The 27,486-nt window shown below is 42.6% G+C and overlaps 1 protein-coding gene across 3 annotated transcripts in view; it reads left to right on the top strand.

The window, feature by feature from the left end:
- The first annotated feature begins 797 nt into the window (after nt 1-797).
- Nucleotides 798-27,486, top strand: part of XPR1 (xenotropic and polytropic retrovirus receptor 1) — a 111,210-nt gene continuing 84,521 nt past the window's right edge. For all 3 annotated transcript variants that reach the window (XM_086462411.1, XM_086462410.1, XM_086462412.1), the window contains exons 1-2: nt 798-866; nt 8,224-8,275. In XM_086462411.1, coding sequence (XP_086318537.1) covers nt 798-866; nt 8,224-8,275 — 121 coding nt within the window. The remainder of the gene's footprint in view (nt 867-8,223; nt 8,276-27,486) is intronic.

The raw sequence follows: 27,486 nt of genomic DNA on the forward strand, positions 1-27,486 counted from the left end.
CACTTCTCCCTATCCCATCCCACCCCATCCCATCCCACCCCATCCCATCCCATCCCATCCCATCCCATCCCATCCCATCCCATCCCATCCCATCCCATCCCATCCCTGTCTCATCCCAATCCCATCCCCATCTTGTTCCCATCCCACTCCGTTCCCTTCTCATTCCCATCTCATTCCCATCCCGTCCCGCCCCAAAGGATTCAACATTCAAACTGGGGCTGTCCCAGAGCTGCCATCGCTTATGGTGGGGCTGGGCTGGAGATCCTGAGGGACGAAGGTGACACGTTTGGGTCCAAACCGACCCCTAGAACGCGCAGAAAGAGTAAAACGAAGCGGGGCGCCCCCCGCTGGGGGAGCCCCGGCGCCGCCGCCCCCCGCTTCCCCGGCCCAGCGGGCAGGGGCGGGGCCGACCGCTCTCAGCCCCGCCCCTCCGCCGGGCCTGGCCCCGCCCCGCGCGGCGGTGGGCGGCGGCGGCGGTTGCCGTGGCGATGGCGCCTTGCCGGCGGCCGGTTGGCTGTCGGGCCGGCTGACGGCTGGGAGGCGGCGGCGGGGCGGCGGGACGGGGAAGATGGCGGCGGCGGCGGAGGAGGCGGCGGTGGCGGGGCGGCGCTGAGGAGGCCCGAGGCGGGCTGAGGAGTGGCGGGGCGGGCGGGCGGGGGCCCATGTGTGGCGGCGGCCCCCCCCCGCCCCCCACTACCGGCGGCGGCGGCGGCGGCGGCGGCCCCTTCGCAGCCAAGCGCCGCTGAGGCGGCTCCGCGGGCGCAGAGCGAGCGCGGCCCCGGCCCGGCGGCGGCAGGATGAAGTTCGCCGAGCACCTCGCGGCGCACATCACCCCCGAGTGGCGGAAGCAGTACATCCAGTATGAGGTAGGGCCGCGCCGCCGCCGCCTCGGCCCGCTCCCCGCGTACCGCTCGGCGGGGAGCGGCGCTGGAGGGGGCTCGGCGCCGGGGGGGGGGTGTGTGTCTGCGTGTGTGTAGTCGGCTCCGCTCCCCCTTGTCTCCTCGGGGGTACCTGGGAAGCGCCGCCCGAGCGGGGCGGGTGTCTTCCAGCGCATACCGGTCGCTGGCCATGCCCGGGGGGTGCGAAGCAGCTCTCCTGCCCGGCGGCGGGGTCTGGCGGCCGGCAGCGTCCCGCTCGTTTTCTCGGCGGGATGGACGGTGCGAAAGCAACGTGTTTGTCCCTCGGGGGGAGAGTTACGGCTCTTGCCGCCCCCCAGAGCTTGGCACCGCTCGGAGGAAAAGCGTCGGGCGGCCAGTTAATGAGTTAATTGTTGCCTGTAACCTTTCGGGGTGGGACAAAGGTCAGCGGAGATGCGAAGCCCGCGGCACCGCGGTTCGGGGCTGTGCAGTGTCCGGCTTCCGGACATCCCCCCCGGAGCCCGGCCGCAGCCCTCGGCGCGGCCCCGCAGTCGGTAGCGGTCGTTCTTCAGCACCACCGCCAGTTCTCCGCGCAGGCAGGCAGCGGAGGGGTGACTTTGAGAGGCGGCGCTCAGCCTCCGCCTGCGGCTCCCAAGGGCGAGACCGAGGGGCGAGCCGGCTGGGCAGCACCCACCACCTTCTAGCTGGAGGCTGAGCCTTCCCTTCCTGCTAAGTGATGCTCTGTGCAGGGCCGCAGTCTAGTTCGGTAACGCTAACAGCTTACCCGAGTGACTCAACGTAGGGCAGTAAACCTGGCATCAATTGCCTTTTTTTTTTTTTTTTTTTTTTTTAAATAAGGCTACCGAGGCTTTGCATCTCGCTATTTTACAGATTTCGGGTGAACCACTTGAATCGGGACATCTATAAACACTGTTTGCACAAAGTTCTTCTGCATTTATAATTAATTATTTGCAGAATACAGCCTTTCAGGTATTTTTATGCCAGCTTTCTAAAGGTCACGCTGATTGCTTAGTTTCAGATTTAGCATAGTGTTGCTTGACTTCAGTTTAACTACATGAAGCTCAAGGTGTTTATTTGTAGTAAAACGATTTCCTATTTAAGTGTTAGCAGTAAAAGTGGTTGTTGCCAGTCACACTGGTCTTTTCCACAAGTAATAATTAAACCTAGACAACGGAAAGCTGATTATAGGAGAACCATGATCAGCAAAACTTCTATTGAGCATCAGAACCGTACAACATTTGTTATTGTTTGAAGGCCTGCGTTTTCCCTCTAGGATGATAATAGCAATTTATTTCTAGTATCCCTATTAATCTGACTGCATTTGCAAGGAAAATCATGCTTGTCTTACCTTACTTTGTTATAATGTTGAATTTGTAAAGTTTATATCTGGCTTTTTGACTGTTCCTTTGTTTTCCTTTACCTGACTACAAAGGAATGGATGTTTAAATAAAAACTGCAGTCAGATTTGTCCTAAGAACAAAATTGTGATCTCTTTGAATTACGTGGAGAACTAGATGACCAAGTAATGCATTAGTCTTTGAGAAGGAGGAAATCCATTGTCTTGATAAAATAAAGTACCGGCTTAGTTCTTCATCTTGTCTATGCAAGAGTTGTTTTCTGTTCCTGGAAAGAGAAAACTTGCATATCTTCCTAAGACAAGGTTTGGAGGTGGGTTGGAGGGGAAGGCAAGGAGGAAATAGAAGGGCAAAAGATTTGGCTGCATGCTGACCAGACAGATGTAGAGGGAGGGAAAGGAGACCCAGTGAACTATGATACCTTGATTAATGTGTGAAGAGCTCTGCTGCTTGTTGGCCACTGTTTTCATTATAGGAGGTTAATTTTCAGATGTTTTAACTAGGGCAGTATTATTATATCCTTTTCCCTTCCCCCATCCCAATTTAAAATAAAGGTAGATTTCAGAAAAACTTCCTTCAAGTTGTTGTTCTTTCTAGACTTCAAGTAACCTCCTGGGATAGGTACCTTAACGTAGACTGAATGGAAATAAAAACCCCACCCTCCTTTTTTAGTAATAAGTTTCAAAACTCTTTGTTTTCCTTGTTGCAGCTGGCTGAATGTGAGTCAGCCTCCCGCTCGGGCATATTACAGTAATGGAATAGTCTGGCATTTATTATTCAGTAACTGGTGGTCGTGTGGGTGTGGTGCATAAAAGGCCAGCACTACCTCGATTTACTTGTTGATTATACTTGAGGCAATAAGCACACAGCCCTCCTTTGTCAAGAAAAATTCCAAGTTGTTGATTAGTACGCATAAAGCCAAGCGCCACTTTCTTTACTTGGGTGCAATATTGCTTGCAGCACGCATCATAGTAAAATTTTAAAAAGTATTTGTATTTTTAGTAGCATTAGACACTTTCTTCATCTGACAGTTTATATCTTTTCCTTCTTAATTAAAACAGTAATCAAGCACTGTTTCAGAGTGAGAGATCTTGTTGTGTAGGCTTTAACTCTGAAAAGGTAATTCTTGTTTCCAGGGACTTCCTGTGTTAAGTTCATGGTGCTGGTGAAAGGACTAGAAGGCGGTATAGAAATTGCTTTCTTTAAGTCATTCTGTATCATAAAGCTCACAGGTAGTCATCTTATTTTTCTACTCTGATATTTGTAGTTATTTCTACTGGAGCAGAGGTGACTCATGCAGTCAGACAGCCCCGAAGTGTGGTAAGACCCAGGTAACTTGTGAGCCGCTCACTAGGTGCCGTGTCTCTGGTCTGATGGGATGCGCAGCGAGTGCGGCTGCAAGAAGCTTCGCCTTGCATAAACTGCCAGTCTGACTAGGAGGAGGGTGTGGGCTGTTGCTGATAACTTCAGGAAGAATGAGACTGTTGTGTTTTGAATACCTAAAAATGTAGTTTCACTTTCGGATGGTCTTTAACAATTTACAGTCCTCAAAGTTCTTACCATTAATGTGATCTTTCCCTCCAACCAAAATCTGTTTACGTATTATAACTGTGCTTGTATGGAGTATGGAAGTTGCACAGACTTAGGGCGGGTACTTGGTCAGTGGAAGAGCTTTAGAGAGAAAAATCCATTCACTTTCTTTAAACGGGCAAAAAGAAGACATAGATTGATAGCTATGGCTTAGTTTCTTATTTTCTTCCACCAAAAGCTCTGCAGTGACCATTACTGTACATTTGCTTTCTGAGAAAGAGCACTTGTCTTGGAGAAAAGACGAAAAATGGTGATGTGTGCTGTTCTCTTTCATTCTGCTTTTTGCAAAGACAGTTGCCATGACTGAGTCAATGGAGCCTTACAGAGACCTTGGTTGACTTGATTTGACTTTCCATTCCAAATTTCCATTCTAAAGATTGTATGAAAGCATGCAAATTTTATGTCACATTTACTACGCAAACTCCATTCCCAACTGATGGCTCTTGAAACCTCAGTCAGTGCAAATGATCAGGAGGGCTTTATGTGGGGACCAGTGGTAATAACGTAATACATAATCCCAATGTAAAGGGGCATTTTTATGTCTGAAGTACTGAGTGTCATTATCAGGCTACTCCCTGGATGTGATTGAGTTTAAAACAATGTATTGAGAAATGCTTGATTTGTGGAAATGCTTGTTAATTACATGAAACACTAAATATGCCAAAGTTTTAAACAACTTTGGTCTCGATTTCAGTGTCTGAAAAACTTGCTCTTTGTTAAAAGGAATTCTTCAAGTTTCTGTACCCACTGCATACTCTGTGAAGACCACAGCAGAGGGGAGCAGTGGTTTGAGGGGTGTGCGCCAAGCCCCTGGGGTGCTGGCTGCCTCGCACATATACCTGGACACTCTGCTCCTGCAGCTGCACAGTTCTTGCCGTGCAACCAGGCAGAGACCCGTGCGCCCTGACCCTGGCAGTGGCAGTGAACAGGTTTGGTCAACTTGTTTTAGGGGATCTGGCAGCGTATCCTCTTCTGTAAAGTTAGTAGTCTTTTCCTAGCCAGTTAAATTATTGCTGCGGCTTGCACTTCAGTGCACTTCTTGTCTTAAATCCATAAGTTTTGGACTATTCATTTACTCTTCTGCTCCTTTGGTGTAAAGATAAAATATGAGAACAAACAAAATCCCATCTTTTTGTGTCAGACAACAGAATTCTCTTTTTGACATAGTACTGAACAAATTAAGGTGACTTAGATGAATTTCAGCTGATGCTTTTTTGATAAGAGAATGCTTCACTCCATTTAATGTGCATTTTTTGATGCAGTGAAACTGTTTGGTTGCTAGTCCTCTGTTTATCTACAAACCATCCTGCAGATTTCCTTTGCTCTTGTGTCCATCTCTGGAGTGCTTGTAGGAAAAAGAGGAGAGTGTTGCTCTGTCTGCTCAGACTTCTAAACGTAAGTGTGTGTCTGCACGTCTGGCTGATGGAAACTTGGTGGAGCTTTACAATTGCCAGATAGCAGTTTTGTTTCAGTTAATCTGGCCTGGATATGTTTATCTGGATGCAGAAGTCTGGTATTTTTAAAGAAAAAGTGCTTAATAGCTTTGAAATTGCAGCATCTGGGGAAGAAGGAGAATCAGAACAGTTGTTACAGGTGCAAAGTTCATGGGAGAGATGGGTAAAAGGTATGAGCAGCTGAGTTCTCTTCCCTCTTAAGGAGACTCCAGGTTTTAAGTACTTTTGCCTTTGGAGAAGAGAAACAGGTTTCTAAGGTTTGGAAATAATTTCTCTGAGCCACAACCTCCAGCAGGATGTAGGTGGGGAAAACGAAACTGATAGCTGAGGTAGCCTGTTTGCCTTCAGAGTGTCTCCTCCAGAAACAGGCTTTCAGTTTTTGGGAGGTGGCCAATTCTGCTCGTCAAACCCTGCTTCATGATAGGCAGCTCACACCCAGGCTTGCCACCTCCTGACACAAATCTGTTGTGCTATTTCACTATTTGTCCTTCTGGGTGTTAGCGGACGAGCTTAGAAGAGCCTAAGTGGTTTGAAGCTACTAATTTAAAACAACAATTTTGAGCATTTTAACGTTTTGTCCTTGAATTTGTTCACTGTTAAGGTTTGACAGTTGCATTTTTAAGTGTGGGTTCTTTCTGCCTTTTTTTTTTTTTCTTCTCTGATACAAATTTATACAAGTTTACTGCAGGTGCAAGGTATATCACTAGCACAATTTGATGTAAGGAAATAACCCTTTTTGTCTGGTTTGAGAGCAGAAAGAATAATGCTTAAATGTTTGAAGCTGACAGTAATTTGTAGCTTTTCGAAACAATCTTTTCTAAAATTCTGTAACCTAGAGGACAATACTTTAGGCGTGAAGGAGCACTGAGCCTTTCACTTTCAGGTTATTGGTTTACTTATATAGGTCAGGTAAGCAGTAACAAAATCTGCTGCCCTGCAGCTGCCAGATTGTAATATGTCAGTCTGCATGGGGAGAGGTCTGTGGGACGACTGACACCTTCAGCTTCAAGATTGTTTAGTGCAGGTCTGTCAGTGTTGTGGTCCTTTTGAATTTGTTTTTTAAAATGACTGATAAAACCAGAGAGGTAGGAAGTACACTGTGAGTTTCCCTCTGGGTGTGTTAAGGGATGGAGTTCTTACTACAGTGACTTTCAATTTGCCATCTCTTCAGGTTTGTTTTTCCTATGATGTGTGGTTGTGGTTCATGGAAAAAGTTACAGGTAGGCAAGGATAATGAGTGGGATGAAAAAGGAGAAGGTTTTTTGACCACCTGATGCATGGAGGCAGATCATGCGCTGCTGACCAGTGAGTCACGGGGGTACAAGGACTGGAGTGGCCAGCATTCAGGAGGAATTCCAAGAAAGCACTGAGAGTAGAGGAGCGCTGTGCTACTGGAACAAGGATCATTCAGCAGTGGCTCAGTTGGGAAAACAATTATGCAAGTGACCTTTGTTGAGACCTCTGTGGACTCAGGAATCAGACCTTTGAGAGATGTCTGAGCTGCCGGTGTATTCTGCCACCTAGGATATCTTGTGATAAACAGACATGTCCTTTAGACCTTGTATTTACTTAACAGGATTGTAACCACCATGTTACAACAGTGCTGAATTTCCAGCTGCTGAGCTTGTGGTTTTTGCCTTGAGGGTATTAGGGTATTTGCTATTTAGGCTGTGATGTCTTGGCCTGGGGGACAACGACACACAAGATGGTAAATGCAGAGGTGTAGGATTATGGAAGTATAGGATATGTTGGGAAACAGGCAGAAGAGACAGGAACTTGAAAGACCTGAATGACTTTTGTGTTAGATTTCTGTGGGTTCAAAAGTGAGGGAATAAAAACTAGTTTTTGCAGCAGCTGCATGTGAAACACACTCACATTCAGTATGTGCATTAAGATGCCTGTCTTTGTGAAGTGATGTAAACAAGTCACTCAGCAGTAGGAATGGCCCTTCCTGGTGGCTCGTTGTTCCAAAATTATGGTTCAACCTGTTTTGTCAGCCACTGATCAGCCATTGATCTGAATTCAGTTTATTTTATTCTTGCTTGCACTTGTGATGTGAGAGAGAGCAGATCTTCAGTCTGTGGCAAGAATAATACCAGCATCTTAATAACTGTCTGAAAAGAGGCCTTCTGAAAAGGAGCTGCAAGTGATGAGGTTTCTGATGTGGTGCCTCCCTCCTGGCTCTGGTAATGGAAAGGGTTGCTGCCAGGGGTGCTTGGTATTTAGCTGTAGGACCACCTTGCCTCCTGGTCCTGCTGCCTGCACTGCTCAGCTTTTTTTTTTTTTTTTTTTTTTTATTTTAGCCAGCAGTCTTGAGTGTGGGTTAATGGCCTGTTCCTGTGGTTTCTGGGAGGCAGCTTATGGTGCGTCTAGGACCTGAAGATCTGGTTAATAATTCTGGCTGGTGTTAATGTTGTCCTTCAGTTTTCACCTCAAGAGAAGGCCGTCACCCCTGGCTCCCTAATCTCCTTCGTCATGTTGTCTTCAGCTTTTAGAATGTATGTGTAGTTCTGTACTCCTATATAACAGTGATAAGAAATCCCTGAGGCTGCTTTTCCTCCATTTGCCTTGACAAACTCCTTTGTGTGTCACGCAATGGTTTATGTTTTGTTTTGCTTGTGGTTTTTTTAATGCAAAACCTTTAACATCCTACTAACTGGGAAACATTTTTCCAAAGGAACATGTTGAAAGATACAGTTAGAATAAATTTTATAGATTAGTAAGGTAACAGGCTTTAGACAAAGCAGTCAGTAAATGTGAAATTGTGTTTCTTTTGTTGACAGAAATACGTGTGATAGCATTGACATCACGTACCATAGCTTTCAGTGTCAGTCTGGAGGATAAAAGGGTTTTATTGATATGCATGTTTGAAAACAAAAGCAAAACAATGTAATTTTTTTTGTTTAATACTAACTATATTCCTTGTTCTCTCCCTCTCCCTTGCAGGCTTTGAAAGAGATGCTCTATGCAGCTGTGGACCAGGCCCCTTCTATAGAAGGTAAGTGAATTGTAACAGAGAATCATGTTTTTCTTGGCATTGGGTGCTGGACACATAGTCCTGCTACTTTTCTGTCCTCAGTCCTCCTAAATTGGTAAACTTAATATACTGATGGGCAAATGCCTGGCCTTTCACAGCCTGCATGCTATTTTTGATTGTTAGAACTCTTTGTCCTCTGTCGTTAGGACAATAAATGTCTTTGTATAGTTTGGGACTTCAACAGCTGGATTCCTCTTGCTTATAAGGGCATTCACTGGTGGATGTACTGTCTTCATCGCTTGAGAATAGACCTTTGTTTTCGTGTGACAGCTAGCCACTTTGGGAGATAATTGTGCTAGAGAGATACTGGTTCCTTGTTAGTTACTGGTGATTTGAGCTGGAGGAGTCTCATCCTTTCCTTCTGTGTCCTCTCTGAACGCTGTGCTACCTCTCGTATGTAGACATGAGTATATTTTCTTGTTTGCATGTGTTTATTGCCACTGAGTTCTATAGATTATTTTAGTACAGCATTTGGGTTTAAGCTCACTGCATTTTGAGTAGTTTGTTTAAGTGATGATCTGTGCAAAATTTCTCAATAGAGCCCTTTACTTTCTTTATCTTTCTTCTTCCTTTCATTGTCTTTGAAGTACTGGATAGTTTTTGCCTTTACGTTGCTTCAGCCCCTACTTTCTTGCCCAGGCAATGTTAATTTTGCTAACCTCTGAATGCTGCTCTGGGCTTCTTTCTTGCATATTTATAGAGTAGAAGAACAACTGCAGCTTCTAGTGTAGTCAGTTGGCTAACATGAATAACTCTAGTCACTATTAATGTTACCTTATTAACTACTTTCTTTGTGTTGATTAGAATTGGGAAATGAGGTATGATATAGTTAAAATAATGTGGAATATTACTTTTTTCGGTTTAACTCTACCTGTTCTTTGATTAGAATTTTAACACAAAACCTGCAACAGTTAATAGACTAAGTGTGTGTGATGAGGCAGTTTTTTTCTTATACTCTTCAGAGTCTCAATGTAAGCTGAAAACTTCACTGAAGCAATGCTCATACAAGTGTAGTCCTTAGGTTTAACCTGACACTTAGTTGCTCATTTGACCCAGCTTGCTAATTTTGTTACATTCAATCACCCTGTTCTCTGAAGGGCTGGTCCTAGAACTAGATTTCTAAAGGTTATGGTCCTAGTATCATCTAAAATATACGGGTTATCTTTGGAAAACTGAGGAAAACTTGCCAGCAATACCACTGGCAAAAGAGGAAACTCTCGCTTTATTTTCTTGAGTGGCAAAATTGCTTAAAGACCACCCACAAACCTTTCTCCCCAACAGCATAAAACCAGTTTTCTAGCTAAGAGGAACACTAAAGTGTTTTGTGTAGGCCAAACTGACTATCTTTATTAACTTTTAAAGCAACTTAACTAATTTTGTTGAAAATCCAGCTGTAGTTTTGATGAAGACTGGAGCTTTTACAAGACTCCTTTTCTTTCTTCTATCCATCAGTTTATTATTGACAGTTGGAGCAAACGGTGTGCTAATAAAGTTTTGTAATCTAATGTTTGAATGTGACTTTACTAGGGATACCTAGAATTTCAAGGTGGGCTTTGAGTTCCTAGCTGTAAAACTCCAAAGTGTTGTAATTCAGCATTTTGATTTCTTTTTTGCAATGCTTGTGGTGTACTGGTGTTCTGTAATGTGCTGTGATGTTTGTGTGTAAACATATTTGGCAAAGGAAGAGAAGGTGAAGAATAAAATAGTACAGTATTATATTTATGCTCTTATAAATGTTAAAATAATTTTAACTTGTGCTTCTGCCTCCTTTGATGCTTTCAAAACCTCAACAAGAGGAAAGTAATGACTTAAGACACTTTTCACAAGTAGAACTTTTTGGGACCGGGTCTCTTCCTCTGAACTATGGAGAATTAAATAATTCCAAACTGAACCCCTCATATTTAACTCTGTCTTGCCTGACCTGCCGTTAAGTAGAGAGCAGCTATACTAATTCCTTCAACTTTTGTTCATTAAGTGAATGTGAGTATGTGCATGGCGGTTGGATTTTTTTAAAGTTTGTTTTCCATGTGTTCTGTCCCCCTCTCTCTCTTTCTGCTTAGAGTCTGTTTTGCTTTATAGTTTCTGGATTCCTCTCTGAAAATTGTTGTTGCCCAGGATAGGGCCAGGCTGTTTGTGCTGGAATGACTGAGCTGTCTGTATAGACAGGTCTGAGCCAGCAGATCCTTCTGCCATTGGCCGTAGGAGTGCAGAGGTGACAGAGGGAAGGCAGATGTCCTTCCATGAGCTTTAGGAAAGGCTTGTACCGGAAATGGATCGAGATCACGTACTTCTCTATCCCGGTTGGTTACTTCCTTCTCCTTTAAGCTCTTCTGCCTTTGTTCACAGAGGCCTTATGCTGGGGTTAGTGAAGGACTGCGGACAAACTGTGCCCAAAACACTGTTCTAGTCCCTGTCAGAGAAGATGGAGCAAGTTCCTTGAACTTGAACTTTGGAGGGGATGTAGAAGCTATTGTCAAGGGCTGACTGTTGGCCTATATGTTTCAGATTAGTATGGATTTTGCAGTGGATACTTCTGTGTTATTTTGAGCATAGTGCAGAAACTACAGGACTGTGCTACTGAAACCCAGCTTCCTAGCATAAGCCTAATGTAATCTCATTTTAGACTGGTCTAACAAAAATCCATTTTCTAATTGATCTAGTTGATCACAGACACACTGTAGACATGCACAGTTGGTTTTGATTTACCTTACATGTATTGTAAAGCAAATCTTCAGTTAATACATTGCACTGTGAAGAAAAGGGAGTTTTGTACACCAAAGCTGAGGCTATTCCTACTTGTTCTGTGTGGCTGGATGTGTAATTCAGGACTTGTGAATGAGTTTCTTAGATTTCGCTGCAGGCTGCTTACTATGTCAGTTGGTGAAATGTGTATACATACAGAAATGCTTTCTATTGCTTAGTAGTATGCTGGAAGCATTTTGAAAACTCTTAAAAAAAAGAAAAGCGCTACTCAACCAAGGCATGTTGTAAGTAATTGGCAAGGCGAGTAATAGGTGAACCATCTGTCATTAATAGCTTTCATTTGGTTTGTATTTAGGAATCTCCTGTTTGTGGTTGGGATGTGGGTAAACAAAGCTAACTTCAGAATGACTCTTAAACTCTGCAACTGATGGTCCTTATGCTACTTTAGTGGACAAAGAGTTGCTGGGAAGAGGATCTTGGCTCTAAATTGTGCAATTTTTACTCATTATCTACTTATATGGTGATCCTTCTCATTGTGCTGCACTGAATCATACCTATGTCTATCTGCTTTTTCCTGTTTTCAGGTAATAAACACAGACTGTGGTGTTAACAAAAAATACTGTAGATGTGAACAAGCAAAACCTACCAAGGCTGTATGATAGGGGGAGATTGTTTATAGCTGTCCCCTGACACTATTGCAAGGTGCTGTGGCTCTCGGTGCTCCACGAGAGTTATACCAGACTGTATGCATATCTTCTGGCAATTGCTAGCTGTACAGATAGATTTCTTTAATCTGCTCAAAGATACATTTTTTTCCCCATCCGTCAATTTTGTAACAAGTTTTCTGTATGCCAGTGTTAGTCCTCCAGGTGCTCATCATCTTTTTACAAGGCTTTCCCCTGATGAAACTCGTACCATCCTTCTATCTCAGCAACATCTGTACTAAATTAGTGTTTAGTCTGTTAACTCAACCTTGTACACATCACTGGAAAAAGTATCAAATGGTGCTCAATTCCCAGCTGTATGATGAGACTTGCTTGAATTTCTGGAGAATTCTTTGATGCGTGTTTGCTTTGTTAGCTCTTTGTTACATGCTGTTTACTGGGTTTGGAGCAATCTGGGTGAACTGATGCTGCCATGATGTTATTCTCAACTTCTGAGTCCTCACGGCATGGCAGGAAGGCCTGCATGCAATTGTGCCAGGTCAGTGTGAGCAGGCACCCTTCCTTGACCCTGAGCTACCTTTAGGAAGATTCTGTGACAATTTAGAGGTGAAACCCCAGCATAGTGCTTGTTTTCTCTGTGGCAGAACATGAAGTATTGCAAAAGCATGAAATACTGACCTCACCGTGAGCATATTGATTTTTTTGCATTCCTTGTTTCTCCCGCTGCTTCGTGTCCCGTTTGTCACCTAAGTAAAACAGGTTACTGGACCACTGTTGCTTGGAGTCCTCCCGATTTATTCCACTTGGTGAGCAGATGTGTCGGCATCTCCCCAAGCTCCTTACGGTGCAGCTCTTCTTAGCTGCAGTGGAGATGAAAGTGTGGCTGTAAATTATTCATTCTGATTATCTGCTCAAATGGACAGGGTCCACTCTAAATATTATTTCCTAGAATGTTTGTCTTTCAGATATTGAAATTTAACCTCCCTTTAATACTTGTGAAAACAAACATTGTTGTTGTAATATCGGATGGTACAAGAGGGTTCTGTTGTATCCTCTTATTATGGAGATTACTTATTCTGCTTAACCTCAATCCTGAATTCCAGTGGCACCTTTTGAACGAGGGTCACTGCTGGTTGAAGGGCTGTGTGGGGCTGGAATGGTGTAACAGCGCAGGAGTGGGAAGTACGAGTGCTTTAAGGTAGAGCTCAAACCCAAAATGAATAGATTATGTTAAAAATAATATTTGATTGGTAGGGGAAGAGCTTTAGTAGTAATGGAGATCCTCTGCTGGTACTTGTAATCTGTGTGGTCACCTGTTTACTTGCACTAGATTAGAAAAGCAAGAAGTGCAAGTCTGGGACATCCTGAGAGCGTCAGCACTGGATTAAGCAGAATTCAATTACTTGGTGCTCAATACCTCTGAGGAAGTCAAGGTTACACCCTTGTTTCTGCTTTCATTTGTAGTGCACTTACGTTAACTGAGAGTTACAAATCTTTAGTTTGGTTTTATTTCTGTTACTAAATAAATAAAATAGTATTCTTTAGGGTGGTAAGTAATCTTAGTGAATGAGCAGGGTGTGGGAAATCACATTCTTTTTTTCCAGAGGAAGTTGAGGCTGACAATTTTCATTTGTTAGATGCAGACATGCTTTGTAGGGTTGATCAAAGGCTTATGGTTTGTATATATACAGATGTCGTCTTTCTATTTAAAAATAAACATTTATTTCCAGTTGCATAAGCTTACTTTGGAGCGGGTTGAGATTTTGTTTACATGGGAATGCTTAGGCTTAAGGGAGTCTTCAAGAGAACTGCTTCACATCAACTACTATGAAGCAGCCACAAGCAGACCGATGCTTTGTCTTTATGTCACTGCGGTGTTGCACACCCGTAAAGGACATAGGAATTGGTGTACTTCTGAAGGACCCGTGTGACTGAAGGTTGGTGTCCTACACCCTTGACGCTGATCCTCGATTCTGTGCAGATTGTTCAGCTGATGCCAGGTATTGGACTAGCAATAGAAAAGTTGGTTATTTGGCTTGCTGATAACGTTAGCTTCCAGAGCATGCAAATGGTGGACAGGAGGATAACTTGGCTGCCTACCAAGAGAAGGAGGTAATGTCTGGTTTCTCTTACCCTAGGGCAATAAAATTTGAAAGGTGAACAGTGCATATGGTTGTATAAGGGTTCAGAGTAGTGTGAGAGAACAGCTGGATGGTCACCAAAATATTTGGAGCAGTGATGCCTATATGAAAATGTAGTGTACTGTAGTCTCATGTAACTGTCAAAAGCAGCACAGTGTTTGCAGCAAGTCAGCACCGAGACTGACCACGGTGCTTGCTTTGTACCAAAGCATGCCGCTTTCTGTTCATTCAGAGCAGTGCAGACCCACCTACGCTGCTGATACAGTGATTTCCTCAGAGGTGTTGAGCACCAAGTGATTGAATTCTGCCTAACCATTAATTAATGGAACGTGGGTGTGGAATAAAGGTCAGGTTAGGTACAGAGCTGGAATGATTGACAGTAACTTGTTGATAGTGCACACAACTGGCCAATATAACTCGGATTTTGTTACTGTCGCACAGACCACGAGTTCTCGAGCTGTGGCACTGGAGTATGTTCAGAGCTGTGTTGGCAGCAGGGAGCAGCCCTTGCTGCTGCCTCTGGGGACTGGTGTGCTCAGGGTCCCAGCCTGCATACGGGTGCTGGTTCCTGTGGGCTGCCAGTTTGTTTGTATTTTTGCACCTGGCTGTGAACCCTTTCAGTTGTTAGAAACCGCCTGCTCCAGACAGTCTGTGAGGGAGCACCCCTGGCGCAGATGGGAGCTTCCCTGAGGCGCTCTGAGCCGGTGTGGGAGCATGCAGGGTAACGAAGGTTGTGGTGGGAAGTAGTTTAGCAGGTTGATAGTGTATGTAGGTTACTGTTTCTTTCTGAAGGAAGCTTGTGATTGGGGTTGGTGGAAACGCTGGACTCCCTAACGCTTTCCATTTGCCCCGTGGCCAGCTGCTGGGCTGATGCACCACTTCGTCCGTGCGTACAAGGCAGGAAGCTTGCGTTGTTGCTGAGCAAGCCTTTTTTGCTTTTCTCTCTGTCTTCTGCTGTGTTCTGGGCAACTTCCTCAGCAGCTCAAAGAGCTTTGAGGCATTCACATTGGGTGAAGAACTTAAGTCCTGAGTGTACCAAAGAGTACAGGTTCAAGGCTTAGCCACAGGCAGTTAATTGCTTTGTAATTTTGTTCTGTACTCCTTTTTTTCTTTGCTTAATCATCCTTTGGTATTGGGTACTAAGAGCTATTAAACCCAGGGTAGTCAAAGAGCTGTATGTAGCTCAGGAGGTAATAGTGAAAGCTGGACATGGTAGTCAAGGCTGGCCCATGTGAAAAGGCTGCATCTGGAGGCAGGTTTCTTTTGGAAGCCTGCAAACTGCTTATCAGTCCAGCTGCAGAAGGGCTGTAGATGATTCCTTAACGATGTATGTAGGGTAACAGTAACATCAGAAATGCTCAACTGTGCATTTTTTTTGTCTCTCTTTCCCTCCTGCATTTGCTTTCCAGTAATTTAAAATTGCCAGTCTTACCTTTTTAGTGGTTAGAGGAATTAACAGTGCTTGTAATTTAACTGGTATATGTCAGGTTTCATGTTAGTGGTCAAAACTTGAGGATTGGAAAGTAGAGAAAGATTCGCAAAGCTGGAAGATTGACAGACAGCTGTGCCTTCAACGAAGCGCTCCTGAGACAACAGCAAAACATCAAACAGCGTTTTGGCTGTAGACATGAAGAAGCACTGCACGTGTATATACAGGAGGGCAGTATTTACTGCTTTCTTTCAAAAAAAGGCTGCACTAGACATCTTAATGGCAAGATTTAGTGTGCGTGTAGGAGGCAGTCTCTGGGTTTCTAGTCATTCCTTTAAAGCTGTATTTGAAATAGGTGATTTGAATTATTAGACAATTAAGATTTTGGATGAGACTATAGCTACTTGGTGAATAATGCAATATGAATTAAATTTGATTGGTTTCTCTCTCTCTTTAAAAATGCATGCTGTGGGCAAGGGAATGAGCAGAATATCCCTGGAAGGAAATCTCATTCTTCTACATTGTAGCTGCTTGTAAGATGCCTTAGAAAAATGGCCAACCCGCCAATACCCCATGGAGTCCTGACACCTCTGTGTGATGTGGCGGAGGAGCAAAGGCTGTCCCAGGGCACCCTCCTGCTAGAGCTGTCCTTTGTTGTGTTACCTTAACCTGCTGAAAGGCCACACCATGCAATGGCTGTCACAATAATGGTCTCTGAACATGAGAAGGTCTGTCTGTTTGATTAAATAATTTAAAAATTAGCAAGGATGTGGTGAAAAGTCAACCTGCTCCTGTTCATGTTTCTTTTTCCTAATTCCTGAAGTAAAAAGAAAGGCTAGTTGCATATTTACTGGTTGGTTTTTTTTACAGTGCACGTGTAGCCTTGCAGCTTCACCCCTTTTTAGTAAAAGTAGATAATGAATTAATTTTAAAATGTAATTGTGCTTTTTTGTAAATACATAATGTTTAGTTACAGCGTAAAACTGCAAAATTACAGCATCTTAGTTTTACAAGGCCATGGTTAAAAATACATAGATTGTATCCCATTTATTATTGTCCTGGTTTTGGCTGGAATAAAGTTAATTTTATTCCTGGTAGCTGGTACAGTGCTGTGCTTTGGATTTAGGATGAAAATGATGTTGATAACACACTGATGTTTTAGTTGTTGCTAAGCAGTGTTTATACTAAGTCAAGGACTTTTTGCCTCTCCTACTGCCCTGCCAGCAGAGGCTGGGGCTGCACAAGAAACCGGGAGTGGACACAGCAAGGACAGCTGACCCAAACAAGCCAAAGGAGTGTTCCATTCCGTGTGATGTCATGCCCAGTATATAAACTGGGGGGCGTTGGCTGGTGGGGGCACCGTGGCTCTGGAATTGGCTGGGCATCAGTCAGTGGGTGGTGAGCAATTTTATTGTACATCATTTGTTTCGTATATTCTTCTGTTGTTATTATTAATTTCCCTTCCTTTTCTGTGCCATTAAACTGTCTTTATATCAACCCATGAGTTTTAAGTATTCTTTTTCCTCCCTGATTCTCTCCTCCATCCCACTGTGGAGTTGGGGAGTGAATGAGTGGCAGTGTGATGCTTAATTGCTGGCTGGGGTTAAACCATGACAATCACGTGCCCATTTGGTTAATATATTTTAGATTGTTTTATGCTACTTTTGTTGAGTGTAGTAACCCTTTTTCCCTGAATTAGTACAGCCTAAATGTAAAAGTCCGATCCTGTGGTTCTATTCCCCTATGAACTCAGGAGAGGTGTAGCTTCAAGAAAACTGCAGAGAGGTATGAAGGATATTTTACTAATGTGTGGTATGACAAGAGTACCTAAAGCTCCGTAGTTGTAAGGCAGTAGCACTGTGAGTCAGACTTGTGTATATTCAGCTAAAAATCACAAAGAAAACTGCATGAAAATGCATGAATATACTTTGTCCAGGAAGGTGGCTGGTATTGCAGTGGGCAGAGTGCCACTGGGCGGGTGCAAAGCCCCCAGCCTGCCTGTTTGCGGGCACTGGCTCTTGCGTTGTGCACTCAGCAGCTCAACTTCCCCTCTGCAGAGGGGGAAGCCTTGTTTATCTCCTAGGAGATGAAAAACCAATTTCTACTTCCTGATGAGAAGCTGACAGGCTATTTGACTTAACAAGAGAGGCAGGCAGTGTGATTGGGAAGAGGGAAATTGCATGCCATAACATACCAATATAAATGCAATTTATTTTGCATGTGCTATATAGCTCCAGGCACACATTTTGGGGTGTGTGAGAATTCTTTGCATGCTGAAATGTGAGCTCTAAATAGCAAAAAGAGGCAAATTTGGCATCCAGACTGTGTTTATAAACTTGGTTTTATTTTTACTGTAATTGCTTAGCATGCTTGTATACATGCTCCTGATGTCTTTGTGGGGCAAAGTGCAGAGAAGCTGAAAAGATCAGCACAAACAAGCTGTTAACTCGGGATCTATCTTGTCCCACAGTTGCAGACCTCTTCTGACATGTGGCCAAGGTTGCTATTCCAGTACCGCCTTTGCTGGTGTCCTGATCCTGTGCAGCTCTCCAGGACAGCTCTGCTGAGCTCCTTGCTTCTGCTCAGGTGGAGCAGTTCAGTACCAACTAGCCTGTCTAGTTGTCAGTCCCATAATGTGTCAGCTATAAGGACAAATGGGCATCATTGGTCTAAACACCCGTTCTTTGTTCTCATCAGTTCCTGTTCTAGCTAATTGATCATTAATATGAGTTCATCGTGAGTATCTTTGTATTTTTGATGCTGTGTGTCAGGACATCAGCAGCAGTTATAGTGTGATTGCTGATCTGTGAACCCAGGTATGCTTTTTAAAGGCAGCTCCCTTATGAGTACAGCTGTAGGAATGAGTCACAGTCAATGCAATAAAATGGGGTAGTAATGAGCAGGATTGGCTGATGTACGTATAAGGTGAATTCTGTGATTAGGTTAATGGAGTTTGGCTTGTACTTCAGTGTTTTGGTATGACTTTGTCTTCCCTAATAAGAAATAGCAATTAGAAGGCAATGAAATAAATAATCCGAGAGCCTGATATGGCATTCCATGCTACTTCATAGTCTTGTATATGCCAAATGGTCCTTGAGCTCTGCAGCGGCCAAGGCAAAGGTTCAGTTTCTCCCCTGCCCAGCCACAGGAGAACACACTTCTCCACTAGAAGCCTGGGTCAAGGCTTGGTTCTACTCAGACCTTGGTGAACATGGGTGCAGGAAAACATTTCTTGGAAGTTTTGTGTCCTTTTGAAGCCTTTAAGAGATTACAGTTCACTGTAATCTAGAGACAAGAAGGCTCCCCAAAGAGGAAAAAGGAGAGAAAAATCAAAATACCTTTTGCTCCTCTGTGGTCAAACTGGATTAACATCAGTGCTTACAAGTGATAATTGTGCATATACAGGCTGCATTTGTGGGTTTCAGATGCTGTAGGTGGTGCTTTTAACACACAACATTAATTTATGGTGTAGATTTAATTGGTAGGATGTCGATAAGACTTATTTATTGAAACTTCATGTTTCACAGGGTAAGCCAGTAAAATATGGATTGTGAATGAAATTTTGAGCAGTTGGAGGCAGAAAGGTTAGAGACATGATGCCGAGCTTATAGGGTTTGCCACATCTGATCAGCCCATCTGCTGTAATGATCCTGGCTGTAAGGTGACTGCTGTTTCTGGTGAGCGCTTCAAATCCTGTGAAAATACCGTGTATCAAGGTGTGAGTTTTAGCTACACATCAGCAATGGGGAGTCTGCTACAGCTTTAATACTGTTATCTTCAGTAGATGTTTTCTTTGTGGTGAAGCCTCAGAAAGTGAAGGACCAAGAAGGACAATGAAAGGAGAAGGTGAACAGGTTCATCTGTGTGCAGCCAGCCTGCCAGGAGCTGGGTCAGGGCTCGGCCCCCAGCTCTCGGAGGGGCTGCAGTGCGGAGTGGAGCTTGCCAGGCTGCTTCTGGTTCCTGGCTGACGTTTGTGTGTACATGTGGACGCTGTTCTTCCCCAGCTGGTGTCTTTGGCTCTGGTGTTAGCTGCACTCATGTCTTCTTACAGTGGAAGATTAGTTTGCTACTGTCAGTGTTAAACAGGACTTTGCGTTTGAGTCTCAAAGGCTCCAAAGGTACTGACAAAAGAGCTTTCAAAGCTGCCCCTCCAGTTTTAGAAATCCAAATGCAGCTCAGCTAGAATTGGTCTGTACCAATTTCCCTTTCAGTTTCTTCTGCTTTCAGCCAGCTCCTACAGATTCAATTTTGGCTTTTGTTCTCAGCTGATTGAGCTGGGCTGATGTGGCTGCATGCTAATGCAGTGTTCTAGATGGAGCAGATGTGCACTCACTCGCTTTCTGGCTGAGGAGGAATTCAGCGTTGGAAGGTGCATGATCTGGGCTTGGACTTGCCTAAGCAGAAATCTGAGTAATGAATTAGTCATCAGATATGGAATTCATTTCCCTGGGGATATGGAGAGGGAGGCTGGTACAGCCCAGCTGTCAGTGAGGAATTGCTGATGCAGGTACTCTTGCCAGCTGAGAAGGTTCCCCTCACCCCTGCTAATATAGTAAGGCTAGGTTGCCAAATCCTTTAGTTTGGTATTTCAATAGAAACATAAGTGCTTTATAGCATGTGCTTAAAGGCTTTGGTCTCTTTACCTAAGTCACATAAAAATGTTAACTAGCTATTTTGAAACCAAAGGCAGCAGACCTTAATTGTAGCAACTCTGCTGTCTCCTACAGGCGAGGCAATTTTACTGAATCCTACTTACATGGTAAGCAGGGTATGCTGGAGGGGTTTGCCATCCTCCATCCATTTCAGGAGTGATTTCATAGTTATTGAGGTATATGGGTGATAATGGGCTGAGTTTGGGAAGAGATGTTTCTGCTCCTTCACCACCATATCACCTTGGCCACCATTCTCATTTTGTTTTGTTTTTTTTTTCCGTCTCTTGTTAGAGTTCAGCTGTAGCACATGGCTCGTGGTGGCTGGTCTCATATATGATAATTATTTTCTGAGATGTTTGGAAGCTTTACCTGTCATATAAGGAAGAGAAATTATGGCATTGTATGCTCTTTTGTACATAACTAGATCAATGTCTGTTTGAGATTTTCACTTATGTGCCCTGTTTTACTCTTCAGATTGGGTAAAAAAGGCTAGTGTTGGTATTAATTTCCTGCCTTATGGACTTCCCCATCATAATTCCACCAATGCTGATCTTCTGGAGGGTTGCCGTTATGGTTGCTAGCCAGCCTGTCAATTTTTCTGTTACCTTTGCTGGACAAACACAATATGCAGTAGCAGATAAATAAGTGATTCTCTGTTGTTGCGAGGGAAAGTGGCACAAGAACCTCAAGGTTATAGTTGAAGCTGTGGGCTTTTGAATGATTTTTTTTTTGTTTTCCTGAATAGTGAGTAATGATGCCAAAGCCTTCCAAATAGTGGCTTCCCGTTTGCCTTAATAAAAATCAAGCCCTTCGTGTACCAGAAAGTTAACTCCTGTACTGAATTGTGCTGGAAGTGCAAAATTAAAATATTGCAGGGGGATTTGTTTTGAATATTGCAAGAAGCTGGGATTTACATGAAACTGCACTTTATACTTGCACTCTCTGACTATTTTGCAGTTACTTCAGCAAGATGATGTTGGAGTTTGAAAATGGTAAAAGTGTAGTCTGGAGAATAGAGGCGTTCAGTTTCTGGTGCTGTAACGTTGCTGTATAGTCCCTTTATACCAATTACAGGAGATCCCACTTGAAATACTCTGAAGTAAAAAAAAAAAAAAAAAAATGAGGGGAAGAAGCTGAGGCATAGTGTTAAATACCACAACTTCCTTGAGTTCCCTTGCAAATATCCATCAAACTTTACAGTCTTCATGTGGCTCTGCTGTTGAGAGATTTTTAAACAGAGGAAGTAAACCCCAAACCTCTCCAAGTATTAACTGATGTCAGTACAAGTTTTCATCTTTTAGGAGTACCTTGTAAACGTAACCCAAAGAGGTAGTATTATTTCAATTATTTTTTTTTTCAGATTACAATATTTGACTCAACGGAATGGAGAAAACTGCCACTGGGAGTTCTCTTCCCGTTTTTATGTTTATTTTTTCCAGCCCTTTGGCTAGGCTAAGCCAGTATGTCTTGGACTGCTTGAGAACTGGCGTTTTGTCATTCTATGTGTTTTTCAGTTTTAAGTTTGTTTACAGAAATTCGCAAAAAGGAGGAGTACTTGAAGTCCTGTGCATAGTTGCTTGAGTGTTGTGTTGCATATGGTCAGAGTTGGCAGCTTCTCTATACAAAGTGTTTCAGTCTTATTTGGGGATTCTGATTTGGTTTTGGTCATCATTTGGTCATGCTGTTTTGTTTTTAAACTTTCAAGACTTAGACTGAGATTTTTTTTAATAGTAAGTCCTGCTTCTGATTTTTAGGTAGTCTTCAGTTCTGCCGTGTCAGAAGTGAGTGCAGCTGCTTTGCACTCGGGGCTTCTGGATTACGAAGCGCTAATTCTTTGTTTTGCGTAACGTTGCACTGATCCTCCCTGGAAAGTTAATTTATCTCGATCGTCAGTTTTCCATGCTGGAGGGTGACAAGAGGTTGTTTGAACTGAAAACAAAAGGTTCAAATGGCAATTTGAAACCTAAACAAAGCAGGGAGTATGCTATCTGAGCACAAGTTTGCCGTTTTTTATCTGGTGCCTCTCTTGTACACCGTGCTTGGTGGAACTATTTGTTGATGGAGGGGAAAGCTCATAGTTTGGTTGCAAAGACTGTGGCTGTTTCTGAGAAGAGGCGGGGGAGAGGCGGCGGTGGCCGCTCTCTGGTTATGTAGCTCAGCGGTGTGCTGCGTCTGCCCGCCCACCTTAAATTAGTCTTCTGTGATTTCCTTCAGTGTGTGGGTGAAAAATTATCTGTTCAGATCCTAATAAAAGTGGCCTATTTAATAAGTGTTCTGTACATCTATTTATTTACAAATATTCTTGATCTTTAATTAAGGAATCCAGCTCTGTTACTTGCTGCTCAGTGCTCACTTTCAGGCTGGGGAGGCTGCAAGATGACTGACTACAGAATTTGACATCTCCACGCATCCGTCTGTTTGAAACAAGCAGTTTTGCAGCTGATCAAAGCAGGAGGATTATGCTGCTGCTGCGGAACTAAACTGGCGAGGGGGGATGAATGGCAGCTCTGTAGCAGGCCTACCTGAACTGACGGGCTCTTTGTTGTTGACAGGATAATGTGAATAACTTGTTGGGTTTTGTTGTGTGGTTTGTTTTTGGTTTTATTTTGTTTTGTTTTTAACAGAGGTGTTGTTCGATCTGTTAGAATATTTACTCTTGCATTTCAAAGCCCAAGCAACTGCGTTACTTCTAACTTAAAGCTGTATTGCGTATAGTTGCATATGCAGTGCAAAGTTTATCTTCATGTAGCTGTAAGGAAGACAGGGCATCCTCGGTGGATGTGGGTTTTCAGAACATTTTTCTTACAAAGAAAAGAGGGATTTTGTTTTGCACACATGTATTAATGGTGTGAATGTAAAACCTGCTTGGAGACTGTTATGTCTGCTTTATTAAGCAGTATACTTATCCCAGAAATGGAGAATTATATGAAACTAGCAACGTGTTATGGATTACAGTAGCCTTTTGTGCAGGCAGTCAGGTTGTGTCTTTTCTCCCCATATGTTTCTGGTTTTGTAATTTACCAGATATTCTCACCTAAATGGCATTTATTTAGGTAGCTATATTCAAAGGCAAACTCCTTGCTTTCTCTTTAATACTGTTTTTTATTCATTCAAAGTGCACATATATGTATAGTAAGTATTTATTATCAGCCAATATAATCTTCTTAATGTAAAAAGTAATAGCTGTTGGAGCAAATAATTTTTTTCACATGTTCTGCACTTAAATATTTTTTTATCTTTTCAATTAATCTATGGATGTAAATGTAAAATTATTTGCAAAAATCTAATTTTCCTAGGTCAAATTGAAACTCATACAAGTCTTGAAGTTTCTGTGACCTGTTAATAATAAATAAATTAATAGCACTAACTTTGATCTAGTGGTTTAGGAATTCAATCTGCAGAAATGCTGGCTGTCCCTCTCCAGAAGGAGCCAATTGAAGAACTAAATCAGCTGCTATTGGCTGTGGCCTCTTCTTTGTGGACAGTGAGGTTCTCATCTCTGCTCTTTCATTGTTATTTTATTTCAAGTTAGAAAACCAGTAAAAAGTTGAAGACTTCCCTGTTAAATCATGAGTAGAAATACGTCAATGTGTCAACTACAATCTGTTTCCAGTTACTGCTCCTGTCAAATTGGTTACATTCACAAAGTACAAGTCGCATTTGTAATGTCGGATCATTTTTAAAGGCAGGGTTTTTTTAATAGCTTTCTCTTGTAATTTTATTTTTATTATAGCTTTCTGCTTACTGCATTTTGAGGTATTTTATGACTGAAATAGGAGTTGTTGTCTGATTCTTTGACAAGCTGATTTTTAGTCTGGCTGTATCTTGCTTTTATAGACTACAGTATTTCTTTTACATTTTTTGGGTAGCTAATGTAGTATCCAGTAACTGAAGACACTTGTATATTCTGTAAAACTTTAGTGCAAGTGTTTGAACTTGGATTATGTGCAACTGCGGGGAGTAGAGGAAGAAGAGGAAGAAGCAGAAAACTGGTTTGGTTTCTGGGCAAGGAGTGAGTTCCTGCAGAAGGCCTGGTGCTTGGCAAGGGGAAGAACCAAGGTTGATTATCTTGAGCTGTTTCAGTCCTTGCGTTCATTAAATCTTGTAAAAGTGTGGTAACCGTTCTTATATAAGAAAATAAGATAACATGAGTAAGCTCAGAGTCTTTACTGCTCTCCAATACATTGTTTATATATGACATTGTTTTCCTTAGAATTGTTCAAATGGATATGCTAGATTACATTAAAGGTATCTCGACTTGATTATCTCCTAAGCAAAAGTCTCGTATCTGGGAATAAGGTCTGTCCTGCCTTGCCTCTGAGATTAAGTTAACTAGTTTGGTGGATGGGCTGTTTCTTTTATCTTTTTTGTGGAACTTTATTGAAGTGTTGTTGAAAGTCTGGATGTGGCTCTGTAATACTGAAAAATGTAGGCTTTGATGTGTGCCTAATTAGGCAGTCGTCATTCTTAGCTCATTGCCTGTAAGTGAAAGCTATTGAAAAAGTAGATGTATGCTGCTGTATATTCTCTTAGAAACCATGTACAGTACAGTGTAGTCCAAGGCTGTAGAAAATGGATTGCAGTTTTTTGTCATGACTGAGAAGCATGAAGAGATTTGCTAGTGGGTTCTGAGTGACTTGGAAGTTTTTTTTTCTGCTTCATGGTCATCTTCTGTGGCACTTGATCAGTTAAGCCACTGGTGGTTTCTGTTTTCCATGAGCTACTCTCTCGCAAGCTTTCCTCTTTGTGTTTTTTCCTCTGAAATTATCCTTTCAGTGTAGTAATTGGACTAATTTTGTTTTGTGAGCATCTTACGCTAGTCATCAGAATGACTGTTCAGTTGTGAAGAGGACCTCTTAAATAATAGCCAGATTGCACCTCAGTTCCTCATTCCCTGATCCACTGCTGTAGCGGGTTTTGGTGTCAAAATTTACTTATGAACTTCATTTTAAGCTTCCCTAGTAGTTGGTGCTGGCAGAGAGGAAGGACATGATCGTCTGCTTATTAGAGATAGCAAGAGGGAGTTTTGTCTTCCTGCTGCTTCATGCTGTGCATTGCCCGTTGCCAGTGGTGCAAGGCCTCCAGGTTTTGCATCTCCTGCCCTGCCATGGGTCCGACGGCATTTCAGACATTTCACTGTGTGTTAGGGTTTTAATTTTTTATATTTAACCTGTTTAAGGTTCCACTTTACTTATTTAAAGCATTTCCTTTTGGGAAAGGGGTGGTGTTCATTTGACTTGGACTCCACGGTTAGCTTTAATCAGCAACGTGGCATTAAGAACTTTATCTGAGTACAAGCTTGAGGATTTAAAAAATCTTTCTGGCTTCTCTCTGTTCTTGCCATTTGTGTATGAAAGGGTGGTGGAGCTTTCCCTGGTGATGCTGATACTTCATTTGAATATCTTGGAAATGATTTCTTTTAATAAGTAAATTTATCCTATGGAAGAAGCTTTAATCTTCTAAATCTTTTTTTTCATTACTTCCTCATACCTAGTTGGAAATTCATGGAATGTGGTAGAGGTTCTGAGACCCTTAAGGACTTAGAATGTTAAAATGATTCATTAACTGTTCTAATTATGTGACTTACAGGGCATGCCTGCATGCTTCAGGGCAAATAGGTATAATGACAAATACATGATACTTGGCCTAAATGGAGGCTTCTCCTTAAATGCATCTGGGCAGCTGGTGTGGCTGTTAAAAATTTTAGCCAAAAAAAACCCCAAAATATAATGATTGGTCAGATAATGATACATGGCCACTATGCGTGGGTGTTGGTATTTGGCAACTACTGATTTGGAGGGTTGAAAAACTTGCCTCAGGACTTTCTCCCAAGGGTTAATGGAGGATTTTGTCTGTTGATATTCTAAGTTCTCCTTGCTCCCGTTAAAATCAATAGAGACAGTTTTTCAGAAACTTTTTTTTTTTACAGCTACAAAGGCAAAAATATTTTGTCTGTGAAGCAAACAATCTGTATTTTCCTGTGCTTGATGTAGGCTGATACAGGCGGCTTTTGAAATCCAAACTGCAGGCAGCTTCTGACATCAGTATTGCAGGTAGCTTCTCTGAGGTGGACTTGTAGATAAAGCTGTTGTGTAGGCCTCTGGCAACATTTAATGTCAGAAAGCTGAGCTAAGATTTGTTAATTTTATTAATGTAAGTCGAAGCAATGATAAAAGGAGGTGGTAATTTGTAAAAGTGTATTTTAAAGAGCAGTGGACCTGAGTCTTTCCATTTAAACTTCAGTTTCCATTCAGGAGGGGTAAAATGTCATTAGCTGAAACCAAAAATAACAAAAGTTTTATTTCCTTACAGTAGCAGAGAAGCTCTTAATGTAATGAAGGCCATAATGTCGGGAGAAGAGAAACCAGCTTCTTGGGAGAAGTTGTATCCAATGGTTTGTCTCGATGGTAATCATGCAAGAGTTAGGCTGCTTGTTGCTATTTCCAAACAGCAGTGGAGTAAGCTTCTGTTAGACTGGGGTGGTAAATGGCTTTCACCTGTGCTTTGTCACAAAGTGCTGAAAGAATGGCATGCTGTGACTTCAGATTTGCCGAATTGTAGTTTTAGTGTATGTTAGTAATTTGTTGTAGTATCAATTCTTGTTGCAAGGTTTCCTTTTGAGTCTGAGTGAGGAGGGAGAAGTTAAGTTGTTGATACATCAGTAAACTGTAAATAAACCTAAAATTGAACCAGAAAGTAACTTTCTGTTACGCTGTCTGGAAGTGATCATTTGGAGTCTTGAATGACTACTACCTAAAGGGAGTAACAGAACTGGTCCCATTGGAATTAGTATGAAATTAGAGCTTTACATTCAAATAAGATCTGAGGACTAAACACTGCTCCACCCCCACCACCTTCTCATGCTAGTGGTCTGGGATTTTTTGTTGCGTTTCTTCCTCTAGCCACCCTGAAATAGAGAAGTCCCTGGTCACATTTCTCACAAATGCAGGATATCTTAGGAAAAATGCTGCTGTTGGAGGCTGTCGGATACTGGACTGGCCACGTGTTGTTGCGGTTTAGTAACCACGGGATACTTGAACAACACAGAGAGATATGTGGAAGACAGCACACATTCTCCAGTTGTAGGCAAGAACTGTTTTTCTTGCATTTCCTTTAGAGAAAAAAAAAATCAGGCTCATTAGGATGATCAATTAATGCAGTTTTCTGCCATTAATCTTTCTGAACACCAATATATGTAGCATGCAGTAAAATCCATTAACATGCCATGACCCTGTGCTGTTAAACTGTGCTATTCTTTGCACAGCTTAGTACTGAGGTAGATGCACATAGATTACAGTGGGGTAAGAATGGCTCCCTCACAAATAAAAATATTTAATTTGATAAGACAGATAATGCTAGCTTTCTTGCTCTTCAGTTGTTGAATGACTTGAGTATGTCATTAATGGTATTAAAAGTTATTAAATAGAAGTGAAGAAGACCTGATATGGAAAGGGGGAAAATCAGTGCCCCAGCATCATGTACAACCTTGGCCCTGTGTCAGGCTGATCCATAAGAGAACTCATTTAAAAAACTTGTTTATTTAAACTATTTATCATGCAATTTACTGGCTTTGGAAAATGAA

This window comes from Leptosomus discolor, chromosome 3, assembly GCF_034619465.1.
Source record: "Leptosomus discolor isolate bLepDis1 chromosome 3, bLepDis1.hap2, whole genome shotgun sequence".
Taxonomy (NCBI): Eukaryota; Metazoa; Chordata; class Aves; order Leptosomiformes; family Leptosomidae; genus Leptosomus; species Leptosomus discolor.